The following is a 17,509-nucleotide window of genomic DNA, read 5'->3' on the forward strand; positions in this document are numbered from 1 at the left end:
GCTACCTATTTCACAGGTCAAAGAGACGCATTTCCCCGCCCAAACTCAATACCAAACTTAAACACCATAGAGCGGAACACATACACTCGCCCAAGATGGATGAGGAAAATGTTGCCAACTTCTGCGGCATCACGTCCTGCAGCACAGAGCAGGCTGCTCAGTACTTGCGCCTAACAGATGGCAACTTGGAGCAGGCCATACAACTCTTCTTCGACTCTCCTGGACTTGCCGATGCTCCTGCTGCGCCATCACAGCCCTCAGCAGCCGCCCCCTCCGCACAGAATCCCATCAATATCGACTCCGACGATGATATGGACTTTGATCCCGCACCACAAGGCAACGCGCCGTCCACACGAGCACAACCAGGCGTGGAAGACGATGAAGCCATGGCACGGAGGTTACAAGAAGAGATGTATGGCGGCGGCGCCGCCGGTGGCGCTGGGAACGATGAGATTCGCGCGCCCATAGAACGAAGAGTGGAAACACTTGTCGGCCCAGGCTCAAACTGGGGGCCTGCCGACGACGAAGAAGATCTTGATGCTATGGTCCAGGAGCAGCTTGCTCGTCGGCGGACAGGTATGCCACAAACCTCATATATACAATTTTCGGACTTTGCTGACCCATCTGATGAAGGCCGCGCCGGTATCTTCAACCAGCACACAACCCATACCAATGTCTGGGATAACACGACCGATTCAAGCACCCGGCGACGCGAGCTTGCGACCGCGACGGGCGGTGCTTCAGAGCAGTCTTCTAAGATGAACATGCTCGCAGAGCTATTCCGACCACCGTTTGAGATCATGTACCAAGGATCGTGGGAAAAGGCGCGAGATATGGGTAAGGACGAAGAGAAGTGGCTGCTTGTCAACATCCAAGACCCGGCAATCTTCGACTGCCAGCGCCTTAACAGGGACATCTGGAAGAATGACGATATCAAGGCAACTGTGCGAGAGAACTTCATCTTCATGCAGTATGCAAAGGATGATCAGCGTGGACAGCAGTACATGAACTACTACTTCCACGCCCGTGACAGTTCTGACGCTTACCCCCACATCGCCATCGTTGACCCACGAACAGGCGAGCAAGTCAAGGTCTGGTCGGGACCACCAATACCCGAACCAGTTGAGTTCCACGCTCAGCTTCATGAGTTCCTCGACCGTTACAGCCTCAATGTCAACGCGAAGAACCCCGTAGCGAAGCGCAAGTCTGAGTCTAAGAAGAAGGATGTTGGTCGCATGACAGAAGAGGAGATGCTGGAGATGGCGCTACAAAACAGCATGGATAACGGCAAGGGGCCGAAGGACGATGACCCAGATGCTCTCACCAAGTCTACAGACAACATCAAGGGCAAGGGCAAGGCCGAAGACGTCGCTTCTGAGCCGCCAGCCGAGCCCGAGGCAGCTGCTTCAAATCCTGTCTTCGCTGCGATCTCCGCACATGCTCCTCATACCGAGCCTACCGTTACTGACCCCAAGGTCACGACTCGCATCCAGTTCCGTGGCCCGTCAGGTCGTCCCATTGTGCGCCGCTTCAACCTTACAGACCCTGTTCGCCGTGTCTACGAATGGATCAAGTCCGACGTGCCCTGGGAAGGCAAGCAAGGAGCTGAGTTCGATCTGGCGTTCATGGGCAAGAACCTCCTCGACCACGTCGACGACACGGTCGAAGCCGCCGGACTCAAGGGTGCCAGTGTTATGGTAGAGTTCTTGGATAATGAGTAGTCAATGGATGTGACTTCTAGTATCCTTGGGTCGTTGACACGGCCATCAGGTATGATGAGCTTGCGTACTGCTTATAGGCATACGAGAGATACGAGTAACGAAATATGCACTTAGATGTTTCTACGCATCACCCGCTTGGGCGGGATCCTGGGGTCTATAGATCTTTCTTACATCGTCACCACTTGACCGTGTGTGGTCCTATACCCTTGCATTCTGTGGGCACCTTACGTTGTAGTCCTGCTAGCTTAAGTGTTGAAATAGAAAAAACACTTTGTTCTGAGTTTTGACTGGTACTGATTTGCCTTGGGTGAAATGCGAAGCATGGAGAAGATGACGACTACCAATGTATAATGCTACCCTATAATCTCTCTAGCCACCTGTCGTAAGCCTCGTTACATATCATCCGCATTCAAGAGGCTAAGCGAAAGCCTGCTAGTAATTCGAACTCTCACCGCCCATGTCAACATCGTCGTCTTCATCCACTTTGAGGATTTTGACATCGTCGTATTCGGCGTCTATGTCCACATCCTCATTCGGCTTGAACACCATAGGTGAATCGAACTTTTCTTTTTCCATGCATTGCACTTCTTCCTCATTGGAGCCAAAAGTCTGCTGCTTGTCATCCGTAACCGAGCTCATAAAGGCATCTCTGTTTCCGCTCGGTGTGAACGTTGGCTCTTCGCCATGCGCGCCTGACTCAGAGCCGACCATGTTTCTACCGTAGATGTCCATCCGGTCTGGGTCACTGTCGTACCAACCGTCTTCCTCTTCCTTCGAGTCGAATAGGTACTTGCGTTGTTCTATCTCGGCGTCGTCTGAATGGTTTGCCGTTTTCTCAAGATCCCGTGGGTCGACGAAGGACTTGGATTTGGTATGCCCCTGCTTCACATTCTGTCTGTCGTTTTGTTCCGCTCGTTCCATGACGTGGTCAAGGTCCATGTTGGACGGAGCTTTGTCATCGCCCACCACGGAGTCCTTTTCACTTTGTAGAGGGCTGTGGTTATCGCGTGTAGAATCGTTGTCGTCTTGGGTGTCCTGCCCTAACGCACACATTGTCACATTGGACAACGTGGCTGGGGCTGTTACTTCTGCCCTTTCTCCAGTTACCTCACCGGATCCATCTGTATTGGTGACTTGTTCTGCTTCATCTAGTACCTTAAACTGTGAGTACAGCAGTTTCGCATATTCGTGGTCTCCTTTCTCTTGGGCTTCTCGCTCCTCAGCCTCGAGCTTTATTGCCATTCCAGCATCTGCAGGGTATTCGATAGCTACGTTTTCCTGCTCAACATCTTTGTGCTCTCCAGAGTCGTCGGTATCCATATTCGAGACTGCATTGTCATCGTGCTCAGCCCTTTCCCTGGCAGGAACGCCCCGGAGGGGATCCGGGTCATCGAACCACGTGCTGGAACCGTAGTACTGTACATGCAATCTCTCGCGCATAGCTCGGTATTGTTCCCACAAACTTTTCGGGGGAGGCTCTGTATGCAAGTGGGATTTGAAATTTCCCTGAACATCTAGTAGGATGAGTTGGCCGGCGTGAGAGCGACCCGTTCGGGAAGTGTCTTCCGTGAGCTGCTCCTCGCCCTTCGTTTTGGTAGAGTCTTCTTCGTTGGGCGACTGTGCATCCATTTTAGGCTCGTCGTTCGTTTCCCAATCATTAGCTGCAACATTCCGTTCACCGCCAGGAGGTTCAGTTTCAGGTTCGAGACTGGATTGCACGGCTCTTTCCAGCTCTTCTGAATCGACATCCATCTTAGGACCAGCAGAATCTAAAGCCTTCTGGTCGGCCATTTGGTCTTCGAAGTGAAAATATAAAGCTTCCTTTAGATTGTAATTGAAAATTGCAAGTACTTCCTTGGCGTGGTCGACACTGGCGAAAGTAACGGAGCAGAATTCCCGCATAGCGTCAAGGTTGCTTTCACTCAGACATGTAGGCTCATCCTTGGTTATTGGCGTATCTTGGTCATGTTCCGCAGGCATATGTTCGTTCTCTCCCGTCGATATACGCTCCTCTTGCTCCACCGGCGTATACTGGACTTGTACCTTGAGCGACTTTGGAGACGAAGTTGAAGATCTGGCCGTATCGGATGCTTCAGAGGGTTTGGTGATCTCATATTGTATTTGTTTGATCAGATTGTCCCTCTCTATAGTCAGCAAAGCCTTTTTTCTTCCAAAAGCTTTGCTATCTGCATCATCTAGATTGTCGGGGCTGCATAAGTAGTCAAACTCGTCGAGAATCTCCCCAAATTGATTGAGAAGGCGGGTTTGCTCGTCCGGAAGTTTGTGTCGTTGCAATCGCAACTGCCGACCATGCAGCTCATTTTTGAGGAAGCAGAGGATCTCGTCGTCATCATCTTTCTTTTTGAGTAACTTCAGATTCATCTCGATAGCAATGCTTCTCGCCTCCTGGCTCGTTCTCTGGCTTGCGCTAATGGCGCCTTCTCCCCAAGTCTCCTCAGTCTCTGGATAGCCTATCTGATTGGTAGCAGTTGCTAGAGACTCTTCGAGTAACTGCAGAGACCTGGTGTCAAAAGTCATCTTGCTCCATGCCAATCTTGCTGTCTCAAACATGTACGACCAGCGAATCTTGTTCTGCTTTCCTGGCTGCTTGCGTACCCTGTCGAACCTGTCCCAACAGATCGGCGGAATTCTCTGACCATCGTGTACGACTGTCTGTCCGAGTAGCGATACAACCGACGCGAGGACTGGGCCGTTGTACTGTAATGTGTACGATTAGCGTCATTTCGATCACAACTCGATGCTTAACCCAACATACCGCGTCTCCTCCGTGCAAGCCAGAGTGAAACTTTACAAGATTCGCAGGCCCATGTATGCAGTAGACAAAGTCGTGTGAAGTACGTAAGAAGTTGCGGATGTAAACGATGCAGCATGTGGCTCTGGTGCTAACTTCGTCAGATGGTTTGTTGTATGCTTCAATCTCATCGCTGCGGTAGGGTGAGTGGGACCACTCTGCGCGGAGTCTATAGAAGTTATTCGATGCACAGCTTCCATGACTGAACCTGTTAGCTGGTGACTGCAACAGCGACGGCTATGTTACTCATCAATCCATATGTTGCACAAGTCCTAATTGAATGCGTCTTCAGTCTCTCGTGCTTTGTCGCATTTGGATGGGAACCTGCCAGTCGTCTCGAGCGGCGCCATTGCAGTTGTGAAGAATATATCGGCATGTGTAAGCGATAGTAACACTGCAATGGTGGTAATGGGATAGCTGAAATGATTAGCGATAGCGAACTATTGCCTCTGGTGAGAGTGACTGAGCCAAGAAAACAGTTACTGGAAGGTAAGCAAGGACCCTTGAAGGTACGCAACAGCACCACATAGCTAAAGCTCTTGACTGCTTTGGTAGGGAAGGAGGCACCATCAGCATTCGTGAGCTAGGTGCTGCGAAGGCAACAGCAGTCTCTATCACAATATTCCAGCCCTCAATGCTCCTTCATGATCTTCTCGTCTCCAATTCGCTGGGTGAAGGTTACCGTTCTGTCCTTGATCCTCCAGATACCACTTGCACCGCGCACACCATCGAAGTCACTTTGCTTCGTTTCTAGCATTACCATGTCGTCCACGTACTTGCCATACGCGCATAGCATCTTGCCCTCGTGAGGGCCTTGTCCGAACTGCAAAATTTAGTACTCAAATCCAAGCGTAGGCTGAATACATATTCGTATGCGACACGCTAAGTTGTCACGCAATCCAAGCGCATACACGAGACTTTGAGCGTGTGTAGATTGCACCAATCGAGCTGAGACTGAGAACTGAAGCAGAGCACTTACGTGAACTCCTTGGAAATATGTTACTACCCGGGCCGTCTGCGCATCGGATCTGAATGTGATGGTCTGTGTGGTGAGGTTGTGATGTGTTCGGATTGGTCCAAGGCTGTGTATCGTCAGACATCATCCTTGCCGATCTACGGAGGTTGAACCTACCGGTTCTTAATCGCATCCTTCAGTTCGTCAAGGCTCTGTATGGCTTCATTGAAAGGGTAGCTGGCTTCAACGTCCGGTACGAAGACCTTGCCCAGCAGATCGAAGTCCTTCAGATCCAGAGCCTGACAATACCGCGATACGACGTTCTTGATGGCCAAGACATCCAATGGGTTGATATCTGACATGGTGTACGGTCTTGTCTTTCGTGTATCTAGCCCATGAGATAGGAAAACGTTCAAGGATTATAACCTGCTTCTCTCGGAACCCCGCTTTAGAGAGCCGGAGCCTGTAAGGAGGGCGGTAAAGTGGGTTTCTACTTTTGGTTCAGTACCAGGCATTGCTACGGATTGCTCGATGCACTCGCGATCCAGACGTGCTGTCCCTGTGTGTTTTTACATCACGCTACTGTAGATAACCAAGATTCATACGGAAGGACAGCGCACATATCGCAGGCGGCAGGTCATTGTGCCATCTTGGAGCGGCAAAACATGACAAGAAAAAGCTGTACCATCCAGATATATAGGTGTGGTCACTGTCAATGGAGGCCATAGCGAAGTCTGCTGGTTGGCGAAGACGCAGATACAGAAGAGCGAAAGGGGCGGGGTCCTCGCAAGCAGTCCTGATTGGTCACAATGACCCAGTTGCCAAATGCGGCAGGTTTGATGCACCTGTAGATGGCAGCACCAGAAACTCAAGTGAACACAATGTCTAACCTAACGCCATCTTTGTCTGAAAATGATTTTCGCGCCAACATGCTGTCGACATCATTTGCGCCCTGATGTCGTCTCAGAGCTGTAGCGGTATCTCAACTGACTTTGGATGAATCATGTGTTGGGACAGTACATGGCGTGTGTGCCGAGAAAGGATGATGACTATGCACTCCCGATATGTCAAAGAGAGTTCGTTGAGCCTGATGCTTTTCACTCAAAGTCGCTGGAATCGATGGCTCGAGCCCCTACTTGCCCGTTTAAGAAAGCTAGGTAGATGACGTACCTGCCCGGTCTGGTCGTGCCTTGGTCGTACACGGCAACTTTCTTCTTCCAACCTCCTCATATTCGCCATGCTATGTCTTTGCGCCCATGCAATCATTAACACATACTGGACCTACGCGTCTTGCCAGATTAGGTGATGACTGAGGTTCGTTCCGCACCATCCATGTAGCAGTAGCTGCGGCAAAGACGCGTATTTCCTCCCGTTAGGATTCCCGCATGCCACCTGCATATCACCCCAGCCAGCCCCTCAGAACACATGAATGAGGCGTGATATGCGCCGACTCGCCTAAACTTCGCTCACAGTCCTCAAACAGTCCTAGCTAATCAACTAGGGTCGTTTCGTAAGCAAAGTTTTGATTAATTCGCAGCTGCTCAGACAGGTGTTTTGCTTGGTTCGGTGGAGGCACTCAATATGTTCACACGCGCCGAGGGTAGGCATCCACCACAGCGCGAATACGATAAGCCTGACCTGTCACAGTGTTGCAGCTGCAGTGACGAGCGTTCCCCAGAACGACAACTTTCCTTGTCTTTGCACCCTGTATGCCAGTATGACATGGGTTTACCCCTCATGGAGGACGAAGGACATGCAGCCAGTGTGGGGTGGGTGGGCGAAGAGGAGTCCTGTCGAGCAATATAATCATCTCTAGCGGCTCGTTTTGCTTTCATCCCTCTGTTCTGTATTCTTCTTACCATTGATCAACAGTTTGCGCACGCAAGTCGTGGGCATGATGGCAGTGATGGATACGACAGATCTTGTTGCGAAGGCTCTCAACGCAAGTATCGCTACGCTTGTGATACTCTTGACAGCAATACTTGGTCGAATCTTCTACATGCAGAAACTGCATCCTCTTTCAAAGTTCCCAGGGCCATGGTATGCGTCCTCATTCTCTGTCTTTGGGGCCATAGTCTCTGTATTGCACAAAGAGCCTCAGTTCTTTATGTACTTGGTAGAGAAATATGGAAGTAAGCGGCCCCCGAGTTCCCTACAGCCGTAGGTTCTAACCACAAGCGTAGCGGACAGCCCTATTCGCATCTCTCCTACGATGCTGCTCTTCCCCAAACCTTCCGCCCTCAAGGACATCTATCGAGATCCGCAATGCAACACAAGGGGCGGCATGTATGATAGTGGGGCTTTGGGTCCCCCGCATTTGGTTTCTACGATAGACGGCGAGAAGCATCGTGTCTTACGCAAAGCTTTGTCGAATGCGCCATGGTCTATTGGTCCACTGAAGAATGCATGGGAACCTCGCTTCGATGAACAGGTTTCTCTTCTTATCAAGAAGCTGAAAGAACATGCGGAAGCTAAGCGCACCATTTGCCTCTCCGACAAGGTTGCGGAATTTGCGGCAGACATCCTCAGCATCATCTCATTCACCCAACCCTTTGGTAGTGTCGAGAATCAGCGCGATGAGAAGTATCTATTGACCAACTGGCGCAAGGGCCTGACATTCTTCGGCTTCTCGGGGAGGTGTCGATTCTTCAGGGAAAGGATCCTGCGACTGCCTATTGTAGGTTCCTTGCTACTACCAACTACATCCAATGATTATGGAATGGGCTGGTTGATGGGCGAAGCAGACCGTCAAGTTACCAGGCGGGAGCAGCAGAACAAGGAGAAACCATTTGATGGGAGGCCAGACTTTCTGCAACAGTAAGTATACAACATGTGCCTGACTACTGCTCTGTACTCATCGCGTTTAGCTGCCTTGATGCCCGTTACTCAGATGGCTCTCCACTGACTCCAACCCAAAAGCGTGCTCATGTCACACTTCTCTATCAAGCTGGAGCAGACACCACTGGTACGGCGCTAGGATGTATCCTTCGACTAATCTTGACAGACCCTTCTACGCTTGCACGTGTTCGGGCTGAGCTGGATGCAGCAGAGTCGTCTGGTCTTCTATCAACACCCATCCGTTATGACGAGACCCTCCAGCATCTCCCGTTCTTTGTCGCATGCATCAAAGAAGGTCTTCGCCTCTTTCCACCGGCCCCCAATCTGTTCCCTAGAGTGATACCAAAAGAGGGTAAAGTCATCGATGGACATTATGTACCTAGTGGAATGGATGTAACCAGCCATGCATATATCGTCCAACGTGACAAAGACTTCTACGGGCAAGATGCTGAGGACTTTAAGCCTGATATGTGGTTGCAGAGCGAGAAGAGAAACTTTGAGCTGGAGGCGGCTCAGTTTACATTCGGTATCGGAGCCAGAATATGTCTCGGCAAAGATGTTGCAAAGTTAGAGATGTACAAGTTGTTACCAGAGGTGAGTTCCCCGTACAAAGCCGTTCAGCGATCTAATTCGCTGACCTGCAAGATCATTCGTCGATTCGACATCCAAGTCAAGAATTCCGGTAGCTATATCGTTGATGGCGGGGTGGCTTATAACGTCGACTTTCTGGTTGAGTTGACTGCTAGAAACTCCGTCTAATGAGCCTCAGCCATCTGAACGATAGTTCTCAGGTCGGTCATACAGGTTGTCAGTGTTGCCGTGAGGTGTATGGAGTGGGTATCGAGCGGATAAAGAGGCTAAAAGGCTATCCGAAAGAATCCCTTCCCCCGCCAACTCAGCAGATACCAAGCCCATCGGCCTTGCTTTTAACGATCTTTAATTTCTCCGATATGTCTTGCATGTTCCACACACGTTGTACATGCTTGTGCCAGATCTGCCCAGTATGATCGCCACTATGGAAGACAGCTATACGGGTATCGCAATCTATATAAAACATGTCAAGGCGGGTATTTGCATCGTATCTCGAGATCATCAGATGGAAACCCAGGTTGGAATCACCTATCAACTGGGATGATGGATTGGCTATTTAGAGTCGCTCCCCCAACTACCATTATGGAATGCACGAACAATCCTCACAATGCATCTACCTACACTCAGTGCTCTTCTTGCCTTTGGTAGCATCGCCGTATGCACGCCTCTCGACCCTCGGCAGCAAACAGCTACAGCGCTTGATGCTGCCATCAAGGCGCGAGGCCGTTCGTACATCGGCACTTCTTTGACGATCCGCAATGACAACACCGAGCAAAACATCATCCGCAGTGCGGAGTTTGGTTCCATTACGCCCGAGAATGCGATGAAGTGGGATGCCACAGAACCCAACCGGGGTCAGTTTAACTGGGGAAGTGCAGATGCTATCGCGAACTTTGCGACCCAGAACGGAAAGCAGGTGAGTCTTCTGCATCATCACACAACCTCCCATGGAAGTCTGAGCTGATCATTGGCGTAGATGCGCTGCCATACGTTGGTTTGGTACAGTCAACTGCCGGGCTGGGTAAACCAAATCAACAACAATGCTACACTGATGAGCGTAATGGAAAACCATATCAAACAGGTCATGGGGAGATACAAGGGAAAGTGCACTCACTGGGACGTCGTCAATGAAGGTAGGAAGATTGATAAAACGAGATAACCGAAAGAAAGTAAGGAATAGCCAGCTAATCACACAACAGCTCTCAATGAAGATGGTACAAACAGAGACAACGTCTTCCTCCGTGTAATTGGGGAGCAGTACCTTCCCATTGCCTTCCGCATGGCCGCAGCTGCCGACTCATCGGCAAAACTCTACTACAACGACTACAACCTCGAATACGGCACGGCCAAGCACCTCGGCGCCCTCCGAATTGTCAAACTCGTGCAATCCTGGGGTGTCAAGATCGATGGCGTGGGTCTACAGGGTCACCTGGTTTCTGAGCCGACTGGCACTCAGAGCGAAGTAACACCGAGTGTTGCTGTATTGACCAAAGTGCTGCAAGATTATGCGAACCTAGGTGTCGATGTTGCGTATACGGAGCTCGACGTACGATCCCGTACCCCGAGCAATACGCAGAAGTTGGCGGATGCGGCAGCAGCTTGGGCGAGAATTGCCCAGAGTTGCATCAATGTGCAACGTTGTGTTGGCATGACTATATGGGTAAGCTACTTTTGTTGCATTCACAGTCTGTTTGGCTTGGAGATTTTGCGCTGACTTGTTGGACTCTAGGGTATCGCGGACAAGTATTCTTGGGTTCCAGGTACTTTCAACGGAGAGGGGTCTGCATTGCTGTGGACGGATAACTTCCAGAAAAAGCCCGCTTATACAGCGTTCTTGGACGTTTTGAACGGGAAAAACGTGACGACGGTGTAAAGTGGGGGAAACGCTTTGGAGGATCTGCTCGGAAAAGAGAAAGAGTGCTCATACACACAGATGGCTAGGTAAATCCAGTTTGTACACCCTCTTCCACTATTCACTCAACCCCAATTGACCTTAAAACATCATCTTTATTGTCGTGCCTTGTTTCTCTTCTAACCCTTCCCGTATATAGCAGCTCCATCTACAGCTGCTTACCCACCACCCTGTCAAAATGCTTGAAGCAGAATTGTCCTCCAACAAAACAAGTTCCTACCCACTTCCACCACGCTGCACTCATGAAGCCAACACCGTGCTCTTTCAGTCGCTTCATAAACATGACCGTCTCAACTGCATGCGCGCCAAAAAGGAAGTAAAACAAGCCAGCTTGGATCCATCGCCCGGCTGTAGCAACGTTCTCCGGGAGTGGTGAGCCGAAATTGTCAGGGCGGAACATGGCCGGTACAGGAGCGGCAGAGAGCGCCATGACAACGCCGCAGATGATGATGGGTTTGAGATGTGGGTGCGAAGGTGGCGTGTAAGTGTTGCGGAGGTTTTTCGGCGCCATGGTCGGTGATGATTTGTGTATCGTCTTGGTGGCTGGACAGTTTGTTGAATTGTTGTTTGATGCTATCAATGAAGGTAGTTTTTTGGTCCTGAAAACTTGATGCTATACTAAACAGATCCGCAAGATGCCGAGGTATCCATTTCCGCCAAGACTCCAGCTTGAATGCTTTCTCGATAGGACAGTCGCTTCCAGCGAGTCATCGTACAGACGTTCAATCCATGAACCTACCACCTCTATGCCTTCTACCACAGGTTAGAGGTAAAGACATCAAGCTCATGGGTCCTTTACCGACCCTGGCCGGCTCAACTACTAAGAGTGGGGCGGTTTTCCGTATATGGCAGGCTGACATTTCGACTGTAGATTACTGGAACGGCTGCAAACGTATACTTAGCCTGTTGATTATGCAGTAGATTGCGATCACATGAAGCGCTAAGGGTCCTCTTTAGGAGCTTCGGACGCGGCGTTGAGAGTAGTGGGTTGCTAGGAGTTGGGGCCGTTCATGCAGCCGTGTGGCACGGGGTCGAAGCAGGAGAACTTTGGAAAGAGAGATGGTAGCGAAGGCTAGGGACGGCACGAAGCTCTCCCACGATTCTGCCGAACGTCAAGGGTTGAAGCGTCGATTGTAGATGTTGTGTCATTGTGCTCTCCTTCTTCGCATGTGAGTGAGGAGAGGGTGTGGAGTCCACAAGGAACCGGTTTCCTTTGAAGTTTGGTACCATCATGCACCAGCGCTTGGTGCGGAGCCGCAGAACGCCTTCCACAACACAGTTCTCTCACAGTCTTTACTTAACAAAGCCTTTGGAAGCTTCCAAACCTCCTGCTTCCACAAAACCAACACTAGATCCCGAATCGCAGGGAGTCTTTTGCTGTAGCAGTGACGCCGGTGTTCAATAGCTCGCTCATTTCCACCAACCCAGCCCAAGCCAACTTTACCCCTCCAAAGTACCTAGGTACCTTGCTGCAGCTCAAGGATCTCACTTTCCCTATTCCTCCCACACCTTTTCTTTTAATCCACACCATTGCATGCCTTTCAATACAACGACAACAGGGAACAACCTAACAACTTGACACCACGCGGCTCGATGCCAATATGTACCGGGTAAGTGTACCGGTGTGACAATCCACTCTCCAGCGCAAGCAACCCGGTTTTGAGCCAATTACGGCGCGCCACTTGCCACATCCCGTGCAGCAGTGCCGGTACGCTGCGCTGCGACTCGCTTTTTTTCTCGTCTAGAGATGTTCATGGATCAAGGTGGTTGTGTTGCAGCAATCGATAGAAAAGCTGTAGTTGCTTGATGGGGCAAGTGGGTGGGTTGGGTTAAGTTGAGTCGTGCAGGCATGGTGTCTTATTTGCTTGGTATAAGGGTAGTAAGACCTGTGGGCAAGCGAGTTGATTGAACAAGACGGAGGACCCGGAATGTTCCGAGCACGCATTCCTTCTGTATGCTTCAAAGGGATGCGTGACTTTCAGGAAACTTCAGAAGAGGCTTGTCGTGGAATGTATCTGGTGGATGTATATACAAATGGTGGATCGATTACGCTGCTATAATTCAGATTGTAGTACTTTGTTCTTTTTCACCAATATTACAGCGAGAAGTACATTACGAAGTTGGCACAGTCCACTATACAATGCACTCTCTGCTACATCTTCATCTGGATCTTCATTGTCAAACAGCCCCAAGTCCCTCTTATCCTTTTCTAATAAGTCGAGGTTGTTTTGCTTTTTTCCATCACCGTAGCTCATTAGTCTGGTACGCGCCAAGTTCAGCCATCATTAACCGCATTCTCCATCAACTCCATAATTTCAATGTTGGCGTAGCTACAGCCGATTTGTGGCGTTCGGGAAGTGGTTTTGAAACTGTCGTTCGGATCGAAAGAAGGCTTGTGACAGGATTTGAGATAGGACTTGTAGTAGGACCGATAGTGCAGTTTGACTGTAGTGCACGGTACCATCTTGTATCGTCTGAAAGAGAGCGAAAGGAAGGAAATTCTGACGCATCGAAGAAGGGCCGCATTATGTAGTTGAGAGGTCCAAGAGCGTCCAAAATGATGTATGCGAAACAAAATCGTAAATAATGGTAGCTAGTAGGACAGTTAGGGAAACCAGGGAAGATTCCCTATATAACTTGCATCATGTGTCTGAATCATGAGAGACATTCGAGGCTCCGTGGAGCTGGAACGTAATGGGCAAACAAGAGGGGCTGAAGAACAATAGTAAGACATTGGGTGGCGTTTAGAAATCTTGGAAAGGGTTTCCTGTGGCAAGCGAGCGATGCATCTAGAGTCGTCAAGAAAAGATCCTACGTCTGAGCGTTGGGAAGACCGACAATCGAGAGACAAACATAATGAGAATCGGGAACTCAAATGAAGGACATGATTTACATTGTTCAGGCCGTACCTTGGTATTAAGTCACTTCCAATGGCATCCTCGACCTATTCGCCTCTGGACGCGACAGGCAATAGATCCTCTGACGCAGCTATCGACCCTTCCAAAGCCTTTCGAAACGCCCAAAAGTAACACAGCCAATCAATACCCGATATCGCACGTTGTGACGTCCTCTACGAAATGCTTCTCCCGATAACTCCTCGTCCACCAAAGATACCATGGCACAACATTCATCTTGATCTTATGCCCTAACCAAGGCGTATCCTGCACCGTCTTGACAACACTTTGACTCTCATCGAAAGCAGTATCGATTCTTGCACGTCTTAGAGATTCATACGCGTCAAAAGCTTCCTTGACAGGTACGCCTTCGTCACGTTTCTCTTCGATCCATTTAGCCAAGCAGCGCGAGAACAAGACACCATCTTCGAAGACAATGCCTGTAGATTCGCCTTGTGGAGGCATGGCGTGTGCGGAATCTCCAATCAACATAACACGGTCAGTAGCCCATTTGCCCCCTTTGGAAAGAGTGAACACCGGCCAGAGATACAGACCCTCTGCGTCTTCAATCCAGTGTGCAATCTGTGGGTTCGCAGCACCAGAGTAGCGATCGAGCATTTCATTGCGGATCTTCTGCACATCTGCTCCTGCTGCTTTCCAGCCGTTCCGGTCAGCGATCTCGGGGACTTGCATCAGTGCGCCTACGTAGATGCTTTCTTGGGCTTGGTCGTGGAAGGACGTCAACATCATGCCGCGACGACCAAAGTTCATGCCGCTGACTTCGAAATGTGTAGGCTCATAGTCTTGACTGGAGTCCATCTTTCGCCGGGGTGCAAAGCCAAAGGCGTTGCATATGCCGCTGTACATTGCTTTCCGCTCGGGCTCGACGTGCTTGAGGCGGGTGACGCTGTGGATACCGTCACATCCGATAAGTATATCCGCCTTTGCGCTTCCTCCGTCTTCGAAGTCGATGCTCACACCAGTGTCGCTTTCATTGATCTTGACCGTCTTCTTGCCGCATGTGAGCTTGATATTTGGATGTTTCTCGATGGCAGCAAGCACGCCTTTGAGCGCTTCTCCTCTCGTGATTCTCAAAGCGGTGAATGGAGGATCACCCAGTCCCTTTCCGTCTGGTCCTCTGAATGAGCTTTCTGCTATCTTGACGTTGGTGTAGAGGTCGAAAACTTCGACTGCAAGACACTCTGCGCCATAATTTTTGGCGCGGATCTCATCAAGAGCCCCGAGATGTGAAAGCAGACGTAAGGCGTTGGGTGTGAGGTTTACAGCACCGCCGATAGTTGCAGGCTCTGGCCTGATCTCAAAGATGGTGATGTTTGGTGTGGACGAGGCAGGAGCAAACTTGGTGAGGGAAAGGGCGGTCGTTAGGCCGGCTATGCCGCCACCTAGGATGATGATATCCATCGGCTTTGGGAAAGCCATAGCAGAACGCGTTGAATATACTTTTACTAGTGTATTATTGGAAATACTAGATCGATGAAATGTATGGCTTCGGGTGGACTAGTCGATGGTTTGTCGCTAGAAAGCAGTTGAGGCTTGTGATAAGGTTCGAGCACAAAGAGCTTTAGATATACATGTTATATCGGAGCGGTGTCCAGACATCGGACTTAGATCCCATCTTCGTGTATCTGCGGATGCATGCCTTAGCGCTGACTGCATACGTGAGTGGTTGTTCCGGCATGTCGAGTTCTCGGTAAAGGGTTGGGGAACCGGTCAGGTAACATCATCAGTCTAGCACGCCCGAACGGCCCGGCAGCGTGCATTGAAATCCACACTTCGAGTTTGGTATATGCAGGGTTTCTGCTATCAGCATGGCAAGATCTCAGATAACAACACAGCCTGGGTACTACAATGTTGGTATTTCGCTACAGACCCAAAGCCACATGAACGCCGGTTCCTCATGCCTACTAACTTACAAGATATACATTGCGCGCCGACAAATTCCATGATGCATTCCAAAGACGTCTACTGCTTCTTCTGCGCGTTGGGACCCATCTCCTTGCTAAAGGCAAAGTATGAAACCTCGAGACTGGTAAGGGCTCGGATGCCGACCAGAAGGATGAGAAACAAGGGGATGATGGCAGCGAAGCCCATGAAGAGTCCGGGTGTGAAGTACTGATACTTTTCGAAGAGACCACCTTCAGTCGAGTTTGCCCTCTTGGCATGCGAAGAAAGATCGCGCTTCAGCTCCATCTGCACAGACTCTGGGAAGGATGCGTCCATCTCGTATGTGTAGTGCTCGAGCGTCTCCTTGGCTTGCGCCTCGGTCTGAGGAGTGGTAATGTAGATTACGGTGTAGTCCTGGGACTTGGCGTCGTTGACGATGAAGTTCTCGAGCGTGGCATCTGCACTAGTTAGCCCTCAATCTATTGTCCAGGGCGCATTGTTCCTACCGTCAGACTGGAGTTGCTCAATGCGAAGCGCGTGTGAAGTCGACGGGGCTTCCAGAGTCTGCCTGGCGAACCATGTATCGTCGTCATTGAAGCCCTGTCCGCACTTGGAGACGAGATGTTGGGTGATGGCTGCGGCATCAACGTTTCCGACAACATCTGGGATCGCGACAGTCGACTTGATTTGATCGTGGTGGCCAGCCATGTAGCGGCTCAGCTGTGGCGCGGCGCGGCCGTCTGCATAGTCGGCGGCGGAGACTCCCCTTTGCTCAACGACGACGTAGGACCTGGTGGGACAGTGTTCGAGGGCCTTGAGGACGTCGGCCGTGATTTCTGATGACTCGGCGATGGCAGCGTCGTTGTTGGGGATTAGCAGGCTATAGCTGTTAGCTTGGAGACGTCAGGATGCGCTGCTTGTTGGCATGCGTACTCGGCGGTGGAGAAGAGGAAGAAGGGCGACGTGTTGCGGAAGGCGAGGGCCGAGGGCAGCGCTGCCAGAGCGAGGGCGCCGACGAGTGTCTTGACCATGATGTGGGTGGAGATGTGCGTGGGCGAGGTCGATGGCCGATGGTGTCGTTCGCGATGTGAAGCTCCAACGCGGCGCCCATGACCGCCCGGAACTAGCCGCCGTCTCGATTGGCCGGACCCTGGGTATGACGCGCTGGCCCATGTAAATTCCCATGCAATGCCTAACAGTCACCCGGAGCAGCACTCGTTTGTTTGCTCGCCCGCCCTCTGCACTGCGCCACTGCACTTGAGTGCCCGAGCCAACGTGCCGCTCTGCTTGCACATATAAGTCGAAATTGACTCATGACTGCGCCTGCGTTTCCCGGAACCGTCTGTCTTAGTGTCTTTCCTCCGCCGCCTCTTCTTTCTCCAGTATAACTGCTCGCCACTGCAAAGCTTCCCGTCACAACTCCACACCAGCCGCCTTCTCTTTACCAGTTCAACAGGCCGTACATTTACTAGAGCCCGTGATATCACTCTTTTCCTTTCACCCTAGGCGGCCCAAGGCCACATACCACAACCGTCATTCCAGCGCTCAAAATTACCGCAACCGAATCGCACACCATGTCGACTCCTACAGTTGCGCCACAACCACCCGCTGCGGGCCCATCTGATGTCTCAAGAGGAGCACGAAGACGGCGGCACCCACGGAATCGAGGTGGAAACGCAAATGCCGCCGCACAACCAGACCAGTCACAGCAAACGCAAGCGCAACCAGCACAACCGTCACAGAGAGGTGGCGGACGGAGTGGCAGAGGAAGAGGGCGAGGAGGTCAAACAGATAGTGCAAGACCCTCACAACCAAACGCTGCCGCTCTCGAGTTTGTACCCTCGTCTGTACAAGAAGCAGCGCACCGAGGAGGAAGAGGTG

General features: G+C 51.0%; 8 protein-coding genes across 8 annotated transcripts; 3 read left to right on the top strand and 5 right to left on the bottom strand.

Moving 5' to 3' along the window:
* Positions 1–95: 95 nt before the first annotated feature.
* Positions 96–1,721, top strand: AA0111_g9381 (hypothetical protein; the record flags this gene model as incomplete). The annotated part of the gene is made up of 2 exons (XM_028655933.1): positions 96–576; positions 634–1,721. 2 exons carry the CDS (start codon positions 96–98, stop codon positions 1,719–1,721), a joined length of 1,569 nt encoding a protein of 522 aa, XP_028503147.1.
* Positions 1,722–2,153: 432 nt separating this feature from the next.
* Positions 2,154–4,259, bottom strand: AA0111_g9382 (hypothetical protein; the record flags this gene model as incomplete). Its single annotated transcript, XM_028655934.1, has 1 exon — positions 2,154–4,259. The coding sequence occupies one exon, from the start codon at positions 4,257–4,259 to the stop codon at positions 2,154–2,156; it is 2,106 nt and encodes a 701-aa protein (XP_028503055.1).
* A 905-nt stretch (positions 4,260–5,164) lies between these two features.
* Positions 5,165–5,850, bottom strand: AA0111_g9383 (hypothetical protein; the record flags this gene model as incomplete). Its single annotated transcript, XM_028655935.1, has 3 exons — positions 5,165–5,356; positions 5,513–5,615; positions 5,666–5,850. 3 exons carry the CDS (start codon positions 5,848–5,850, stop codon positions 5,165–5,167), a joined length of 480 nt encoding a protein of 159 aa, XP_028503056.1.
* A 1,544-nt stretch (positions 5,851–7,394) lies between these two features.
* On the top strand, positions 7,395–9,085 carry AA0111_g9384 (hypothetical protein; the record flags this gene model as incomplete). The annotated part of the gene is made up of 4 exons (XM_028655936.1): positions 7,395–7,620; positions 7,672–8,305; positions 8,356–8,920; positions 8,972–9,085. The coding sequence occupies 4 exons, from the start codon at positions 7,395–7,397 to the stop codon at positions 9,083–9,085; spliced, it is 1,539 nt and encodes a 512-aa protein (XP_028503060.1).
* Positions 9,086–9,524: 439 nt separating this feature from the next.
* AA0111_g9385 (Endo-1,4-beta-xylanase 1) lies at positions 9,525–10,790 on the top strand (the record flags this gene model as incomplete). The annotated part of the gene is made up of 4 exons (XM_028655937.1): positions 9,525–9,833; positions 9,894–10,050; positions 10,117–10,577; positions 10,647–10,790. The coding sequence occupies 4 exons, from the start codon at positions 9,525–9,527 to the stop codon at positions 10,788–10,790; spliced, it is 1,071 nt and encodes a 356-aa protein (XP_028503061.1).
* Positions 10,791–10,977: 187 nt separating this feature from the next.
* AA0111_g9386 (hypothetical protein) lies at positions 10,978–11,340 on the bottom strand (the record flags this gene model as incomplete). The annotated part of the gene is made up of 1 exon (XM_028655938.1): positions 10,978–11,340. One exon carries the CDS (start codon positions 11,338–11,340, stop codon positions 10,978–10,980), a length of 363 nt encoding a protein of 120 aa, XP_028503058.1.
* A 2,527-nt stretch (positions 11,341–13,867) lies between these two features.
* Positions 13,868–15,163, bottom strand: AA0111_g9387 (hypothetical protein; the record flags this gene model as incomplete). The annotated part of the gene is made up of 1 exon (XM_028655939.1): positions 13,868–15,163. One exon carries the CDS (start codon positions 15,161–15,163, stop codon positions 13,868–13,870), a length of 1,296 nt encoding a protein of 431 aa, XP_028503059.1.
* A 543-nt stretch (positions 15,164–15,706) lies between these two features.
* AA0111_g9388 (hypothetical protein) lies at positions 15,707–16,659 on the bottom strand (the record flags this gene model as incomplete). Its single annotated transcript, XM_028655940.1, has 3 exons — positions 15,707–16,086; positions 16,135–16,508; positions 16,562–16,659. The coding sequence occupies 3 exons, from the start codon at positions 16,657–16,659 to the stop codon at positions 15,707–15,709; spliced, it is 852 nt and encodes a 283-aa protein (XP_028503062.1).
* Positions 16,660–17,509: the final 850 nt, after the last annotated feature.

This window comes from Alternaria arborescens (genome assembly GCF_004154835.1).
Source record: "Alternaria arborescens strain FERA 675 chromosome Unknown contig_26, whole genome shotgun sequence".
Taxonomy (NCBI): domain Eukaryota; kingdom Fungi; phylum Ascomycota; class Dothideomycetes; order Pleosporales; family Pleosporaceae; genus Alternaria; species Alternaria arborescens.